The sequence below is a fragment of the Equus quagga genome, chromosome 15 (assembly GCF_021613505.1).
Source record: "Equus quagga isolate Etosha38 chromosome 15, UCLA_HA_Equagga_1.0, whole genome shotgun sequence".
NCBI classification, from domain to species: Eukaryota; Metazoa; Chordata; class Mammalia; order Perissodactyla; family Equidae; genus Equus; species Equus quagga.
Genome location: NC_060281.1, coordinates 9,632,266 through 9,650,903, shown reverse-complemented (window position 1 = coordinate 9,650,903; position 18,638 = coordinate 9,632,266). Strand labels below are relative to the sequence as shown.

At 37.1% G+C, this 18,638-nt stretch overlaps 1 protein-coding gene across 3 annotated transcripts in view; it reads left to right on the top strand.

The window, feature by feature from the left end:
• PRIM2 (DNA primase subunit 2) overlaps positions 1 to 18,638 on the top strand; it is a 257,546-nt gene that overhangs the window by 216,145 nt on the left and 22,763 nt on the right. For all 3 annotated transcript variants that reach the window (XM_046639613.1, XM_046639612.1, XM_046639614.1), the window contains exons 11-12: positions 1,727 to 1,853; positions 8,248 to 8,330. In XM_046639613.1, coding sequence (XP_046495569.1) covers positions 1,727 to 1,853; positions 8,248 to 8,330 — 210 coding nt within the window. The remainder of the gene's footprint in view (positions 1 to 1,726; positions 1,854 to 8,247; positions 8,331 to 18,638) is intronic.

Sequence of the window (18,638 nt, the reverse complement as noted above, 5' to 3'; positions counted from 1 at the left end):
TCTCAGAGAGGACGCACAGAGCACCACCATGAAAAAGCCGATAAATTGGGGTTCCTCAAAAATAAAAACGTCTGCTCATTTTACAGAAGACAGCATCAAGAAGGTAAATAGGCAAGCCACAGACTATGAGAAGATATTTGTAACACCTTTCTCTTTCAAAGGGCTTATATCCCAGAATATATAAAGAATTCTTACAATGGAATAATTAAAAGAAGCAGTTGCATTTTTTAAATCGGTAAAAGATTTGAAGAGATACTTCACAAAATAAGGCATATCACTAGCCAAGAAAGTGCATGAGAAAGTGCTCAACATATTAGTCATCAGGGAAGTGCAAAATGAGATACCACTCCCCACCTATTAGAATGGCTGCGATGAACACAATTGACAACACCAAACTTTGAGAAGAGTGTAGAACTCTCACGCATTGCTGGTGAGGGTATAAACTAGGACAGCCACGTTGAAAAACTGGGCAACAATTCCACTCCTAAGTATTTATCGAAGAGAAATGAAAATATATATCCACAAAAGTCATCTATAAGAATATTCATGGCAGCTTTATTGATAATACCCAAAAACTGGAAAGGCCCTGGTGTCCATCAACAGGAGACTAGATTCACTATCTGATAGATTCATACAATGAAACACTATGCAGCAATAAAAGGAACAAACTACTGATTCATGAAATGGCATGGATAAATCTCAGAAACATAAAAAGACATGAAAGAAGTCAGACGCAAAACACTTTATACTGTATCATTCCATTTATAGAAAGTTGTAGAATGGCTAAAACTGTAGTGACAAAAATCCGATCAGTAGTTGCTTCTGGCTGTGGAGGGAGGGGAAGAATGTTGACTGAGAAAAGACACAAGGGAACTGTGTGGGTTCATAGAAGTGTTCTCTCTTTTGATAGGGGTGTGAGTTACATAGGCACAGTGATTTGTCAGAACCAATCAAACTATAGGCTTGAGATCTGTGCATTTCACTATATGTAAATTATGAATTCAAATTAAAAAATCTAGCCCCAAAAATAACACAGTATTTTCCTATCTCTTATTCTGATTCTCTTTCCTACTTTCCTTAAAATATTGGACAGCTTAGTCCCACTATACTGAGCCTTTCCATAAAAATTAGTTCCTTTTTTTCTTCTTATCCCATCCATTTCAAAGTCCTTTCTATCCCATTAGCTTGTTTTATGGAGTCAGGAATTCCAGGCAGGAGGCAATGGCAGTAGTTCATTCATTCATCAAGTGTTTGCTGACTGCTTTCTTTGTAAAGTGAAAATACAGAGGAGGGGATGAATTAGGTTAGGAGGCATTTCAGAAGTAGAATGGGTATCGTGTGGGAATTCTGGGCGAACAAGGGTAAGGGGAGTAGAAAAGAGGCTGGGCCGGTGTCCATCTAGTGTAATATTTGGAATCGAACCAGGAAATGGGCAAATCGATTATTCTTAGGAAAGGATTATCCTCCTTTTTAAACGTCTAAACATAAACATTAGCTATCTCTACCTGACAAATTTGTTTCCTATAAGTTTTGCACCTTAAAAAAGTTTTTTTGTATCCTAAAGAACCCAAGTGATGTGTATGACATATAAATGTGCATCTGTCTGTGAGTACTGAGTTTAGTTTAGAAAGTACTGCTTTGTACTCTTTGCTTCTAGCTGGCATTGCTGACACCACTAGCACAGTATTGCCTTACTTTGTCTCTTTTTTTCTTTCCCTCCAATCAGTTTGATAAAGGCTACTCCTACAATATCCGGCACAGCTTCGGAAAGGAAGGCAAGAGGACAGACTACACACCTTTCAGTTGCCTGAAGATTATTCTAACCAATCCACCAAGCCAAGGGGATTATCATGGTAAGTGCTTCTGCTGGATATGTTTGCGATGCTCTGAAACCCAAGAGCTCTGTAGGAAACACGGATCAAGGTAATGGCTTTTTGCGTTACCGACAGGAACTGGTTTGTAGCTTGTGTCAGTTGTCAGAGTCAAGCTAGAGCCCCCTTACTCTGCCAGCGCTCTGTCTTGTTACTGAACGAGGTCGGGCAGGAGGAATTCATTCGGCTGTGCTTCAGTTTGTGCTGTGCCAGACCCTTCACTTCTCAGTTTCCCCCTTCACCTGCTGCTGTCCTTCTTGTCTCGTTCTGCAAGTGTCTTAGAAGACTCATACAGGGTTTTCAAACCTTTCTGAAATTGAAAACCTCTAATTTTAGAATAGTAAATTCCTGAGTTTTCAAGACTACGAAGGAAAAGCATGTTTTGTTCTCATTGCTATCATCTGATTAACAAAGATTAAGTGAGGAATTTAACAAGTCATGGTATCAAACATGTATCAATTTGCCTGAATTGTAGGTTTAAAAAAGAAATCTCTGTTCAACTGTTTTCTGTAGATTTCTGAGTTCAACAATGTTTCTCTAAAATAGTTCTCTGAGCATACCTTGAAAAGCTCTCATTTGTCTGGTATGTTAGAGAATGATTTAATAGTCCATATTAGTAAATTTTTTAGATTAATAAAGCTTATTACAGTATATGTCAAAACTGTGTTTTTGTTTTAGCGTCTTAAATGAAATGCTTTTAAAAAAAGATCACACTTTTAGGCTGTTAAAGATCAAATAATCACAAACAGAATTTTTAGGAAGATGTTCCACGTGTCCAGAAGCATCCAGAGCATTAAAAAATGCCTATACATTCATACTTAATAGATGAAAAGGTGGTCGGTACTGGTACACACCATGAGTGGTTCTCATCACTTGTGGCAGTCACTTAAGATACCTTTTAGAAATGCAGATCCTCAGGCACCACCCCCAGACATAAAATCCGATGTATTTACAAGTTCCCTGGGTGATTTTTATGTCTTGTAAACTTTGAAAACCATTGACCAGATACTTCTGTTGAGCAAGTCTATAGCTTTTCTAAGCAACTACACCAGGCAGTTAGCCTGGCCAAGTAAGACTCCCAGGGGCTCTTCCTGTCAATTTCCAGGTCCCAGTATTCATCACTTATTTGGTTGATTTTTTCATTAGTTTAAATGCAGGATTTTATATTTCTTATTCCTGTTAAATTGTATCTTATTTATTCCACTCCATTCTGTTTGTTTTATTTTGTTTTTAATTTAAACTCTGTGCGTTAAAAAATATTACACTTAACAAACACTTGATGAATTCATATTATTTGACACATTTATTATTTTTTTAAATTAATAGACAATTTTTTTAGAGCAGTTTTATATTCACAGCAAAACAAGCAGAAAAGTACAGAGTTCCCACTTACCCCTGCCCTGACACTTGCAGAGCCTTCCGCGCTATAGACATCTCACAGTAGAGTGGTTGGTTACGTGTGGGCTGAGAAGAATGTGTAATCTGCTGTTGTTGGGTGTAGCCCTTTGTAGAAATCACTTATATCCAGTTGATTGATGGTGGTGTTGAGTTCATTTGAGTTGCTGAATACGTTGTTGCTGATTTTCTGCCTGCTGGATCTGTCCATTTCTGATGGAGGGGTGTTGAGGTCTCTACCTATAATAGTGGATTCATTTCTTTCTCCCTGAAGTTTTGTCAGTTTTTGCCTCAGATATTTTCATGCTTTGTTGTTAAGTGCATACACATTAAGTCTTGTTATGTCTTCTTGGAGTATTCATCCCTTTATCATTATGTAATGCTCCTTTTCTTATCCCTGATAAATTTCCTTGCTCTGAAGTCTGGTCTGTCTGAAACTAGTATAGCTATTTCTGCTTTCTTTGGATTATTGTTAGCATGGTATATCTTTCTCCATCCCTTTACCTTTTTTTTGTTGTTGAGAAAAATTAGCCACAAGCTAACATCTGTTGTCAGTCTTCCTCTTTTTTTTTCTTGAGGAAGATTAGCCCTGAACTAACATCTGTGCTGGTCTTCTTCTATTTTATATGTGGGTTGCCACCACGGCATGTCTAATGAGTGTTGTGGGTCTTTGCCTGGGATTTGAACCCAAGAACCTGGGCCGCTAAAGCAGAGCATACTGAACTTAACCACTAGACTGTGGGGCTGGCCCCTCCATCCTTTTACTTTTAAACTCTATGTGTCTTTATATTGAAAGTGGCTCTCTGGTAGACAGACATATAATTGGGTCTTTTTGATTCACTCTGACAATCTGTGTTTTTAAATGATGAATTTAGACCATTAACATTTAAAGTAATTATTGATATAGTTGTATTAATATCTACCATATTTGTTACTGTTTTCTGTTTGTTGCTGTTATTCTTTGTTTCTGTTTTTGTTTTCACATTCTTTCTGCCTTTTGTGGTTTTGAGTATTTTATATGATTCTTTTGTTCCCCTTTCTTAGCATATCAATTATACTTCTTTTTTACTTTTTAGAGTTTTCACTCTATATTTACAAGTAATCTAAGTCCCCTTTCAGATCATGTGATACCACATCACAGGTGTTATAAGTGCAAGTACCTTATAATAACTAGATATTTCGAATTCCTTTGTATCATTCGTCATTCATTTCATAAGCATAAGCATACAAAGGCACACACACACAGATATATACAGAAGCACACATAATCGAATACATTGTTCCTATTATTAGTTTGAACAACTTGTTGTCTGTTAGATCAACTAAGAATAAGAAAAATGGAAGTTTTTACTTTACCTTTCCTTATCATTCTCTGATGTTCTTCTTTAGGTAGATCTGAATTTCTGGCCTATATCATTTTCCTTCTCTTTAAAGAACTTCTTTTTTTCTTGCATTGCAGGTCTACTGGCAACAAATTATCTCAATTTTTGTTTGAGAACATCTTTATTTCTCCTTCTCTTTTGAAGGATAATTTCACAGGGTACAGAATTCTAGATTTGTGTGTTTTTTCTCTTAAACAGTTTAAATATTTCACTCCACTCTCTTGTTTGCATAGTATCTGAGATAAGTTAGATGTAATTATTTTTGCCTCTCTATAGGTAAGATTCTTTTCCTCTGGCTTCTTTCAAGATTTTTTATTTATTTTTGATTTTCTGAAGTATGAGTATGATATACCTAGGCATTCTTTTTTGGGGTTTTTTTGGCATTTATCCTGCTTGGTGTTCTGTGAGCTTTCTGGATCTGTGGTTTGGTGTGTGACATTAATTTGGGGAAATTCTCCATCATTATTGCTTCAAATATTGCTTCTGTTCTTCTCTTTTTTCTCCTTCTGGTATTCCCATTACTTTGTGTGTTAAACTTTTCATAGTTGTCCTACAGTTCTTGAATATTCTGTTTTTGTTTTTTTCAATCTCTTTTCTTCAGTTTTGGAAGTTCCTATTGATACATCCTCAAGCTCAAAAATTCTTTCCTCAGCCATGTTTACTTATAAGCCCACCAAAGGCATTCCTCATTTCTGTTAACAGTGTTTATGATCTCTAGCGCTTCTTTTTGATTCTTTCTTAGAATTTCCATCTTTCTTCTTATGACACTATCTGTTCTTGCATGTTGTCTGCTTTTTCCATTGTAGCCCTTAGTTATTTTAAATTCCCAGATAATTCTAACATCCCTGCCATATCTGACTCTAGTTCTGGGGCTTGTTCAGTCTTTTCAAATTGTATTCTTTATCTTTTCATATGCCTTGTGACTATCGGTTAAAAGGTAGACATGACACAATGGGTGAAAAGAATTCCAGTAAACAGGCTGTTAGTATTGTGGTGGTGAGGTGGGGGTCGGGGAGGGATCGCTCTGCAGTCCTGTAGTTAGGTCTCAGTTTTTCAGTGAGCCTGTGGCCCTGGGCTATGAACTTCAACAGTGATTACAGTCCCCCCCCCCCCCCCCTTTGGTGGGACAAGATGGCTAAAGGAGGCTGGAGTTGGGTATTTCCCATCCCCCCAGTAGGTTAGGCTCTGATAAAACCCTAGCCATTTAGGCTCTGGTAAGATAGTGTCTCCTGAGGGCAGGCCTTGTTAAGAAGAATAGATTGCTCTGGGGTGTTTCAAAATGGCTCCTTTCCCCTCCCTCTGCTGGAGAGGAGAGGAGATTTCGCTCCGTTATTCGCTATGAGCACCTGGTAGAGCTCCTGGAGGTTAAACTTAGACAAGTGTGGGCCCCCTATGGCAGGGTCTCCTTGGAGTTTTCAACTCAAACTTGTCCTCACCAAGCCTCCAGAAATTTGTCAATCACAGGTTAGGTTTTCCTACCCCAGCATGAGTTCCTGTGGAGATTCCTGCTCTGGTAAGCTGGGATGCTCTGTATCTGCCTCTCTCCCCAATTTTAGGGGCAGTAGTTTGCCTGGTGACCTCACTCCTCAGATGGATCTAAGAAGAGTTGCTGATTTTTCAGTTTGTTCAGCTTTTTACTTTTTTGGGATGGAGTGGCGACTTCTAAGCTTCTCATATGCTGGCCTGGAAACTTATTGGCAAAACTGTTTAGTCCCCTAGATAGATATTATTTCATTAGCCAGCACTGCTTGGAATTGCTGTTCAACCAGTTATGAATCTCTGTAGTTATAACTGTAATTCTGGACCATGTTTATCCATCTCTCCACAAATGCATGTTGGGGAGCTTTGTCAAACATGTAGCTGTAACAGTGTTAGTTGTGTACGCATTCAGTTCATCTCCAGTTACCTTGTTAGTTCAACCCTTTCCTTTTCAAAGATCATTCTCTTTGATGTGGAAGAGAGAAACAGAGCAGGAGTTGCTGAGTTCTATTTTCTTTCTGTCCTCTGTTAAAATAACACTAGCTTCTCTAAGTAGTGGTCTGTTCTTCTGTTTTCTTCTTTTTGTGAACATAGCTTTAAAAAATTAATTTTTATGAGCTTTGGTACTTTGGCAGTCTTCAGTTTCTTCTTGGCTTTGCCCTTTCTGACTTTTCATACAGGGAGAGCCATTATTTAAAGAGTAATTTGGGTAACTCAATCTATCTCTTTTTTTGTGTGTCCTTTAATTCTGGGCTTAACTCAGAATTCCATGTGCAGCTTCATTTCTTTCTCATTGTGATCCTTCACAATTTCATTATCAGATTTTTTTGAGAATAATAATGATAGCTAACACATGTTGAGTGCTCCCTGTGTGCCAGGAGCATGTAAGAGCTTTCTGTTCCATTCTCACAGGAGCTCTGTGAGTGATTATTTCCCCCACTTGACAGAAAGTGAAGCCGAGTCAACAAGAAAATACACAGTTTGCCTAAGGTCTCCCAACCAGTAAGTGTTAAACTAAGTTTCAAACTCAGGCAGTGTAGCTCCACTCTTAGACGTCTGCTATACAGCTTCTCAAGATAGTTCCTTGCACTAAGTATTATTACAGTTTTATTCTGAATAAAGCATAGACTATGAATTTTGTGAATTTCATGATTTGTAGGAGTCTATAGTGTTGTCATGGATGTCTTTATTCGTACATAAGATTTTTGGTAAACACATTTGTTTGGCATCCAGGCTCTTTGCTCTTATATTTGTCACACAATCTCCTATTGAGTTCATTAAAAATGCACACTTGTTTCTAATTAATTTACAGATTCAGCATCTGTATGACTGAAAAAACTAATCTGGCTTCCCGTATTAAATTTTAAATTCAGTGTTTTGACTTATCATTGCAGTTTCTTATTAAAATATCTAAAATTTTCTAGATTTTGGCCTAAAACAGCTTTTACATTTTAATTCTTCTCTGTTCTTGTTTATGCAAATATTTTTGGTAGTCTATCTTTATTCTCATTTTTCTCATGAAACAATAAAGATGACATGCATCTGAGTTGTTTTTCTATGAAACTATTTCTGTTTGTCCATCTCATTCCCAATTGCGATTCCTCTAAATTTATGTGCATTCTACTCTGTGGGAAATAGGCATAGAATTGACATCTGAAAATTATGTGAGATTTTTATATTTCTTAGAGTTTGCACATTTTTCTTTTTGTTTACACTGTGTATCTTCCTCCTCTGGTATGCCTTTTATTGAATTGTTTTAAACTAGAAAAAAAGTATGCAGAGTTTTTAGATAAAGTATTCTTTAGCTGCTTTGTGATTATCTCTGCTCCTTAGCAAGTACCGTAATTAAAACTGTGTCCTCTTCCCAGTGAATGGGCAACTCAGCCTGAGAATGCTGTGATGTTTTATGTAGCTCCTGAGCCTGGAGAACCCTGATAACCATACAGCTCTGTCGTCATTTAGATACAGAGAGGAGAGCAGTTGCACCCATGGGCAATTAACTTTTTTATTAATAAGCTGTTAGACAATTAAGAGGAGCTTAGACAGTCTCTTGAATGTGGTGTTGTACTTAGTCCTGGGTAAATAACCTTGCTGGTGTGCTGGCTGTTTTTTGTTGTCAGGGTGCCCATTCCGTCACAGTGATCCAGAGCTGCTGAAGCAGAAGTTGCAGTCATACAAGATCACTCCTGGAGGGATAAGCCAGGTGGGTCAGATTTTGCTCTGCATCCTCAGTAATGAGGCGTCAGACTGTTCCTCTGTTTCATTTAACATTCTCGCAGCCATGCTGTGTACTCCTTGTCAGGCCTCACACCAGACGTCCTATCTTCTAGGTGAATTAAGCTAAAGGCTTGACTTTTCTCATTTAGACTCCTTGGAAATTCTAGTTCTGTCTGCTAGGCTGCATTTTTCTTTTTCTTGTATAAAGGAAGCTGGAAACCATTTTCCTCTCAATTTGTTTTAGTATCTTAATTGAGGACATTTAAAAAAATGAAAAATAAGTTTTTAAAGGGATGCATTGAAGCTTATTAATGAAGCTGAAAATTAATGACATCATATTGTTTTCTATGCTGCATGTAGATTAGATCAGAAGATAATGTAGTGTATACTAGCTAAATGTTCTGATAAGCATCAGTTGTTGCTATGTTAAATCTATACTTCTGATGATAGATCTTTAGGTGTAATAGTTTATCAAAATATTTTATCCTATAAACAATTTAGATTAGAAAATGCTCAAATGTAAAACCAAATATTTGAGTATATCTTTTAGCAGATATGCTTTCAAAAAAAATATTGTGACATTGCAAAGCCTACTGTCCATAGTGTACTTTTGAGTTAACTTGGATTTTAAAGGAGTTCAAGAGGAGCTGTTGTTTTCTTAGCTTAAGAAAAATAATATATATCTCAGAGCTGGAACATCTAAATCATATATATCCTTAAATGATTATTTTTACTTGAAGAAAATAATTACTCTAGAAAACTCTACTGCTTCTACTGTATCCAAAGTTTAAATTGAGGTTGGTTAATTCAATTCAAATCTTACAATTTTTCAGTATTCTGCACAAGACAGTGCTCATGGCGGTGTTAGGAAATGCAATGAGGAATCAGATATAAATCCTGCTCTTACAGAACCAGAGTCTGGAGGGAAGCATGTGCCAAGTGTTCTGAGGGAGGTGCACACAGAGTGTCTTGGGTCTTCTGAAGAAGGGGTATGCTAACCAGCTGAGGAGCCCAAGGAAGACTTTCTGGAAGAGATTCTCTTTGAATTAGGCCTTGACGTGGGGTTGGGAATTAGGAAGAGAGAATGCATGAATAAAAGGCAGTGTGTATATGATTATTAGGATATCAAGTTTAAGATAATGGTGGCACCAGCACATAAACATTAATAGGCAACTTAAAAGAAGTAGTTGGTTTGGGAGATTAGTTTTAGAGGTGGGCATTTAAGTGGCAGACAGAATGTGGATTTGTGGTGCATTAGAGAAGTTAGAACTAAAAATCTAATGTTCTTTCCAGTTAGGATTGCAGAACTGTGGCATTGAAGAAACATTAGAAAGCTGTTCTCTTTTATGGAGTCATAGGGAGTAGCATGCCCACAGGTGTGCAGCGAGTAAGTCAGTGGTAGAACCAGAAATTGCAGCCAAACCTTCGGACTCCACAGTTTTTTTTCTCAACCCAAGGTTACTTTAAAGTTACTCTCATGAGTTTTCTGTGGGAGAAAGGGAGAACAAAATAATGGAGGACAAGTTGGGGAGTCAAAAGCCATGTCTCAAAATGAAATCTTAGCTGATGCTTCCCTTTGTCGGCAATAGAAGGAAGTGGAATCAGTGAAGACTGAACAGAAATGGGAGGAGAGGGAGGAAATACATTAGGGAAGTAAAATATCACAAAAGTCAAGGAGAGAATTTTGAGACGAGAGTGTAGTCCACAAAAGTCCCTGGTAGTCCACAAAAGTCCCTGGTAGCAGAGACTGTGTAAGATGAGGACTGAGAAAAGGTGACTGGGTGTGTTGAATAGGTTACTTTGGTTTGGTAAGAGGTGTCAATGTAGTGGAAACCAAAAGCAAGATTACACTTACTTAAAAGATGAATGAATAAAAGACAGTGGATTGGATTTGGGGCCAGTGAGTATAAGTGACCTTTCCAAAAAATGTGCTTGTGAAAGGTGATGACAGAGCAATATTAGCTTAAGCATCATGGACTGGCACATTTGTGTGTTTAAGGCTAGAGGAGACCTGAGCCTGTTTGTAGGAAGAGAAGGAAAGAACCCTTCAGAGGGTGGGCTTGATAAAGTTGTAAAAAAAGATAATCCCTCTCTAACCAAGCAGAATTAAGTTCTCTTTCTGTACACCATGACTATACATGCCTTTGCTCTTATACTTATTACACTAGTAATTATTTGTTTTAACTATTCATCTTTCCCACTAGTTTGTGAGTTTCCTTTGAAAGGAGGATTGGAGTTTTATTTAACTTTCTGTCTCACAGTAATTCAGTGACTTACACTTGGTAGAGGCTGAAAAAAATGTTGGAAAAGTAAGTGGGTGTACTTAGGTATGGTGGTGGGTGCTAGAGCGTGCTTGGTGGGATGCAGAGAGAGGCAAATAGGAACTCAATGACACAAGCAAAAACCTTATTGAAGAAAGGAGGATATATATTTGGACAAAAGAAAAGTGCCAGAAAAAGGCATCTCCCTCAGCCAAAGTGGTAATATAGAGAAAAATTTAGAGGCAGAGCAAAGAGAAGTTGATGGAGTGTGTTAAGTGGCCTTGCTCTTCCTTGTAAAGTAAGAGGGCTGGTCATTAGCTTAGTGTAAAGAGGTGAAGAATGGTGTTCTGGACGTAGGAAAGGTTAGGAACTGTCGATAACAAATTTGATAGGGAATCTAGAAGAGAGTGAGAGGCTTTTTAAGCAATTGTAAATAATCTTTTAAAAGCAATACAGGGTATTACCATGTCTATCGAGAAGATTAATGTTTTTATTTAATAGTAATGACTATGTTTTTATGCCTTTGACTCCATTATATTCCTCCACTTACCCTACATCCGTAACTAGATCCCTTACTTAGTAATTTCCACATCGTCCTTTGAACCTGCACTGTAACCTTTTATCTGAGATGAACACAGATGTATAGTGCATGTGAGCAAGCTGTAAATAACATTTTGCTTTCATTTGATGTCTTTGTTGAGTGGCTCTCAGTAGAGTGAAGCAGCTGGGGGACTGTGTTCTAAGGGGCTGCAAGTTGATGAATGAAAAATCCATGTAAAACATTTTGATAAATGCTTAGTTGTAGGTTGGCATAAGTGCAAATTAGGTCTTTAAAACTCCAAGTGCACGTTAAACTATTGAAAGAAAGTCAAGAGAAACATCATTAAAGTCATGTAAGGTAAAACTCTAGCTACTTTTGTTTCAGAGAAAAACTACTTGAGAAAAATACCTTCAACTATAGGAAATAGGTGTTAGTAATCAGAATTTTGATGATCAGAAGAGAGGTCATCGTGATTTAACTGGCATCACCTGCTTTTTTCAAAAACCATATTTATAGGATCACATTTCATCTTCCTTTTTGAATGAGCTTGGTATCCAGCTTAAGAAGACAACAGTTGAACAACAGAATAAAGCCAAGGAGAATGGACAGTCCTGCCTTTATTCCTCAGCCCTCCCCAAAAAGAGGAAAACATGGAGGTCAACTTACCAACAAGACATCAACATTCTAAATTTTTATACCCAAAAAGATAGTTTAAAATACAGGAAGTAAAAACAGAGAGAACTGAAAGGAGAACCAGACAAGTCCACCATTATATTAGAAGACTTTAGCGCTCCTCTTTCAGGAATTAATGGAACGAGTAGGCAGAAAATCAGTCAGGATGTAGAAGATCTGAACAACAGTCAACCATCTTGACCTAATTGACATCTGTGGAACATACCACCCAACAACAGGTGATTACACTTTTTTTTTCATGTGTACATGAAACATTAGCCCAATATATCATATAGTGGGTCTTAAAAAAGCCATTACAAATTTTAAATGAATTGAAATCCTACAAAGTTTGTTCCATGACTATAACCAGTACAATAAGGCAAGAAAAAGAAATAAAAGGCAGATTGGAAAGGAAGAAAGAAAACCTTTCCCTATTCTCAGATAATGTGATTATGTATGAAAAAATCTCAAAGAGCATACCAAAATGCTATTATGACTAGTAGGTTTCAGGATACTAAGTCAGTATCCGGAAATCAATTATATTTCTTTCAGTGAACAATTGGAAATTAAAAAATTTTTTAAAGTATCATATACAATAGTACCAAAAAGACATAAATGCTTTTTTAATGTACTTATCTAACAAATATGTGCACGATCTTTATACTGAAACACTTTATGCTGAAACATTGATGAAAGCAATCAAAAAACAAAGTTGGAGATACACACTACCTCATTTCAAGACTTACTGTAAAGTTACTGTATTAAGACAGTGTGGTAATAGGAAGATGATAAAAATAGAATCAGTAGGACAAAATTAAAAGTTCAAAAAGAGACACACATGTATATGAGCTACTGATTTTTTTCTTTTTTTTTTTCAAGGAAGATTAGCCCTGAGCTAACATCCGCCACCAATCCTCTTCTTCTTTAGCTGAGGAAGATTGGCCCTGAGCTAACATCTGTTCCCATCGTCCTCTGCTTTATATGTGGGACACCTGCCCACAGCATAGCTTGATAAGCAGTACCAGGTCCATGCCCGGGATCTGGAACTAGTGAACCCTGAGCTGCTGAAGTGGAATTCACAAACTTAACCCTGCTGTGCCACTGGGCTGGCCCCCAGGCTACTGATTTTTTTTTTTTAGGAAGATTAGTCCTGAGCTAACATCTGCTGCCAATCCTCCTCTTTTTGCTGAGGAAGACTGGCCCTGAGCTACCATCCGTGCCCACCTTCCTCCACTTTATATGCGGGATGCCTACCACAGCATGGCTTGACTAGCGGTACCATGTCTGCACCCGGGATCTGAACTGGTGAACCCTGGGCTGCCGAAGCGGAACATGCGAACTTAACTTCTGCACTACCGGGCTAGTGATTTTTAAAGAAAGGTACCAGGGCAATTTAACAGGGAAAGGATAGTCTTCAAAAAGTTGTTCTAGAATAATTCAGTGTCCACATGCAAGAAAACAAAAAAGAAGAGCCTAGACACATACCTCACACTTTATACAAAAATTAATTTGAAGTGGATCATAGACCTAAATGTAAAATGTCAGCCTTCCAGAAGAAAACGTGAAAATCTGAATGACCTCGGGTTTGGCATGTTCAGTGAAAGAAAATATTGATAAATTAGACTTTATCAGAATTACAACTTTTGTTTTGCAAAGACATTGTTAAGAGAATGATAAAATGATCCGTAGGCTGGAGGAAAGTATTTGTAAATCACATGTTTTATAAAATACTTGTATCCAGAACATATAAAGATGTAAAGAACTCTCAAAACTCAATAATGAGAAAACAGTTTTTTAAATGGGCAAAAGGTTTGAGACCCCTGGAAAATTCTCTCTCAACAGTACACAGCAAGTGACCAATGGATGAATAATATATAAGTCTACAAGCTATATTGGCCAATTTTTTATTGGCACATTCTCTTCTTCTCCTTAAAATACTCGTGTGCATTTTAATCTCAATTTACTTTCATTACCATTTCTTTTAAAAATTTCCCATGTGGTAGTAATCCTTTCATTGCTTTGTTACTTTGTGCAGTTAACCATATCTATCAATAGTTCCTGCCTAATTTAGAGATCTTGGTTTTTGATTTTTAGTTTTCATTTTGTTTTCAGCTTTTGCTTAAAAAAAAAACAAGCCTGCAATTTTATGATGGAAATATTAATATTTTGAGATATAGAAATTTTAAGAAGAATATATATTTGACATATTGAGAATAAAGTCTGAATAATCTTAAATGCTTTTATTTCTCTGAAGAGATGTTTTTTATTGTGACTGGATACACATGAAATTTTCACATTACAGTTTTTTTGCTGGTGCACATAACGGAGCGCTGTGTCCTTTTTTAATAGGAAAGGTGTCTTTTTACTATATGAAATCACACATGGCATATCTTTAATTCTCACAGAGCTTAATCAATAAACAGTAACAATTACCGCCCACAGATTAACTTAAGGTTCAGTGTAATAGCTGCCACAGTGCAGTTAACATCTTTGTTGTCATCTGTGAGTGCTGTTACTGCTTAGTAGGTCTTCTTTCTTATTGTGTAGTAACCAGTGGTCTGCTTGATCTGTCACTGGACGCAGAGCAATTTGAAGCCACGTTTTTTTCTTTCTATATTTTAGCCTTCTCTGTGCCGAGCACTGTGATGGGGGCCTCACACGAGTCAGCGGTATCTCATTTGATTCTTGCCATAATAGTATCCCCGTGTTTTACATGGCAAAGCTGAGGTTTGGAAAAGATAGACACTGCTCAGAACCCTTGAGTGAACATAGGAGACCAGAATTCACACCTCGCCTGGCCCTGAAGCTCAGCTTCCTTCCACTGCATTGTTCTGCTTCTCTGTAGTGTTTTTCTTTTTACTTTAAATTCAGTTGAAATTATTTTTTGATTTCTTTCAGGGAAAGCCATTATTGTGAGGTGAATAATGATTTTTATGTACCTCAATTTAGGAATATGTTTAATGCATTATTTGAACACTGGCAAGTATGAAATAAAGATGAGAATAACTCACAAAGTGTAGATTATAGGTGGGAACAGGGTTTCAAAAGACCTGGTTACTTTTTATTTATTTATTTATTTATTATAATATGAAATTAACCATTTTAAAGTGTACTATTCAGTATATTTAGTACATTCCCAATGTTGTGCAACCACCACCTCTGTCAAGTTCCGAACATTTTCATCACGCCAAAAGAAAACTCTGTACCCGTTAAGCAGTTACCCCCAGCCCCTGGTAACCAACTGTCTCTGTGGATTTGCCTATTCTGGATATATTATATAAATGGAATCATACTATATGTGACCTTTTGTGTCTGACTTCTTTCATGTAGTGTCTTTTCCACGTTCACCCGTGTTGTAGCATCTATCAGTACCTCATTCCTTTTTATGGATGAATAATATTCCAGTGTATGTCTGTACCACCTTTGCTTTATCCATTCGCCTATCGATGGACATTAAGTTGTTTCTGACTTTCGGCTATATAATTTAATAGTGCTGTTAAGAATAGTCACATACGAGTATTTGTTTAGGTACCTATTTCCAATTCTTTGGCGTATATACCTAAAAGTAGAATTGCTGGGTCATAAGGTAATTTCTCTGGTTAGCTTACTGAGGAATTGCCAAAGTCTTTTCCACAGTGGCTGCACCATTCCCACCAGCAGAGTTATGGGGGTTCTGATTTCTTCACTTCCTTGCCAATAGTTGTTATTTCCCCCTTCTTTTTTCCTTCACATCATCTTCCCTCTGTGCATTCTGTCTTTGTTTCCAGTCTCCTCTTTTTATAAGGATGCCAGTCATATTGATTAGGGACCACTCTAATGAACTCATTTTAATTTGATTACCTCTGTAAAGACCCTGTTTCTAAATACAGTCACATTCTGAGGTTAGGGGTTCGGACTTCAACACTTCTTTTTTGGGAGTAGCAATTCAACCCATAACACCATCCTGATGGGTGTGAAGTGGTATCTCTTTGTGGTTTTGATTTACATTTCTCTGATGACTAGTGATATTGAGCATCTTTTCATGTGCTTGTTGGCCATTTCTACATCTTCTTTGGAGACTTTTGAATTGGCTTGTCATTTTGCTATTGAGCTTAAGAGTGTCCTATGTATTTTGGATTCTAGATCCTTATCAGATATATGATTTTTGTCTTTGTTTGAGCTGCTATACCAAATTACCATAGGCTAGATGACTTACAAACAACAGAAATTTACTTCTCAGAGATGCGGGGGCTGGGAAGTCCAAGATCAAGGTGTGAGCCGATTGTGTGTCTGGTGAGGCCCCACTTCCTAGTTTATGGATGGTTGTCTTCTCACTGTGTCCTCATATGGCAGAAGGGGGAGAGCTCTCTGGGTCTCCCTCTATATAGGGTACTAATCACCTACCAAAGGCCCCACATCCTAATACCAACACACTGGGGTTTAGGATTTCAACAGGAATTTTGGGGGGACACAAACATTCAGTCTATAACAATTTGCAAATATTCTCTCCTGTTCTATTATTTATCTTATCAACACTTGTTAAAAATGATATCCTTTGATAGGCAAGAGTTTTTAATTTTGATGAAATCCTATACGTTTTCTGTGTTACTTGTACTTTTGATGTCATTTCTAAAAGTCCATTGCCAAATTCAAGGTTATGAAGATTGACACCTATATTTTCTTTTAAGACTCTTATGGTTTTAGCTCTTATATTTAGGTCATTGATCCATTTTGAGTTAATTTTTATATAAGGTGTGATGTAAGGGTCCAATCTCTGTCTTTTTTATGTAGATATCCAGTTGTCCCAGCACCATTTATTGAAAAGACTATTTCCCCATTGTGATGGACTTACACCCTTGTCAAAATTCAATCGGATAGGGATGTATGGGTTTATTTCTGGACTCCCAATTCATTGCATTGGTCTATTTGTTTATCTTTTTGCTAGTACCACACTTTATTGATTACTGTAGCATTGTCATAAGTTTTGAAATTAGGAAGTGTTAATCCTCCAACTTTGCTTTTCTTTTTCAAAGTTATTTTGGCTATTTGGAGTTCCTTGCAATTCCATATGAATTTGAAGATTGACTTTTCCATTTCTGCAAAAAAAGGACATTAGAACTTTCATAGGGATTGCATTGAACCTGCAGATTGCTTTGGTTAGTATTGATATCTTAACAATATTACCTTTCAATTGTGAACAAGGGATTTCTTTTCATTTCTTTATGTCTTTAATTCCTTTCAGCAATGTTTTGTAGTTTTCGGCATACTTGTCTTTCACCTCCTGGGCTAAATTTATTCCTTGGTATTTTATTCTTTTGAAAGCTGTTATAAGTGGAATCATTTTCTTAATTTCCTTTTCTGATTGTTCGTTGCTGTGTTAGAAATACAACTGATTTCCTTGTGTTGTTCTTGTATCCTGTAACTTTGCTGAATTCATTTATTCTAGTAGTTTTTTTATGGATTCTTGAGGCTTTTTCTGTGTATAAGTCCATCTCATCTGTGAATAGGTGTATTTTGCTTTTTCATTTCCATTTGGATGTCTTTTATTTCTTGCCTCGTTGCTCTGACTAGAACTTCCAGTACTGTGTTGAATAGCAGCAGTGAAAGCAGGCATTCTTGCCTTGTTCTTGATCTTAGGGGGAAAGCTTTCTGTCTTTCACCGTGAGTATTATATTAGCTATAGGTTTTTCATAAATGCCCTATATAATGTTAAGTTCCCTGCTATTCATAGCCTGTGTGTGTGTGTGTGTTAATCATGAAAGGGTAGTGAATGTTGTCAGATGCTTTTTTAACATCAATTGAGATGGTCATGTGGTTTTTGTCCTTCATCCCATTAATGTGGTGTATTACGTTGATTGGTATTCATATGTTGAATCACCTTGGAATTACTGGGATAAATCCCTCTTGGTTATGGTTTATAATCCCTTTCACGTGCTGCTGGATTTGGCTTGCTAGTATTTTACTGAGGATTTTTGCATCTGTGTTCATAAGAGATATTGGTCTGTAATCTTCTGTGATATCTTTGTTTGGCTTTGCTCTCAGGGTAGTGCTGGTTTCATAGAATGAGTTAGGAAACGTTGACTCTTCTTTTTTTGGAAGAGTTTGGAAGGGATTCGTGTTAATTCTTCTTTAAATGTTTGGTAGAATTCACCAGTTAAGCCATCTGGCCCTGGGTTTTTGTTTGTTCAGAGGTTTTTTTAAGACTGATTCAATCTCTTGTTATAAGTTTGTTCAGATTTTGTCTGTCTTCATGGGTCAGTGTTGGTAATTTATGTGTTTCTAGAATTTGTCCATTTTATCTAGGTTATCTACTTTGTTGGCATACAGTTCATAGTAGTCCCTTATGATCCTTTTTATTTCAGTAAAGTCAGTAGTAATGTCCTCACTTTCATTTCTGATTTTAGTAATTTGAGTCATCTCATTTTTTTTTTTTTGAGGAAGATTGGCCCTGAGCTAACATCTGTTGCCAGTCTTTTTCTTTTCTTTTTATTTTTTTTTCTCCCCAAAGCCGCAGTACATGGTTGTATATCTAGTTGTAGGTCATTCTAGTTCTTCTATGTGGGATGCCTCCACAGCTTGGCTTGACGAGTGATGCATAGGTCCATGCCCAGGATCCAAACCTGCGAACCCCAAGCTGCTGAAGCAGAGCACGTGAACTTAACCACTCGGCCACTGGGCCAGCCCCTTCTCTCAGTTTTTTCTTAGTCAGTCTACGTAAAACTTTGTCAATTTTGTTGACCTTTTCAAAGAACCAACTTTTGGGTTTTTAAAATTTTCTCTATTGTATTTCTATTCTCTATTTTGTTTATCTGCACTCTCGTCTCTATTTCCTTCCTTCTTT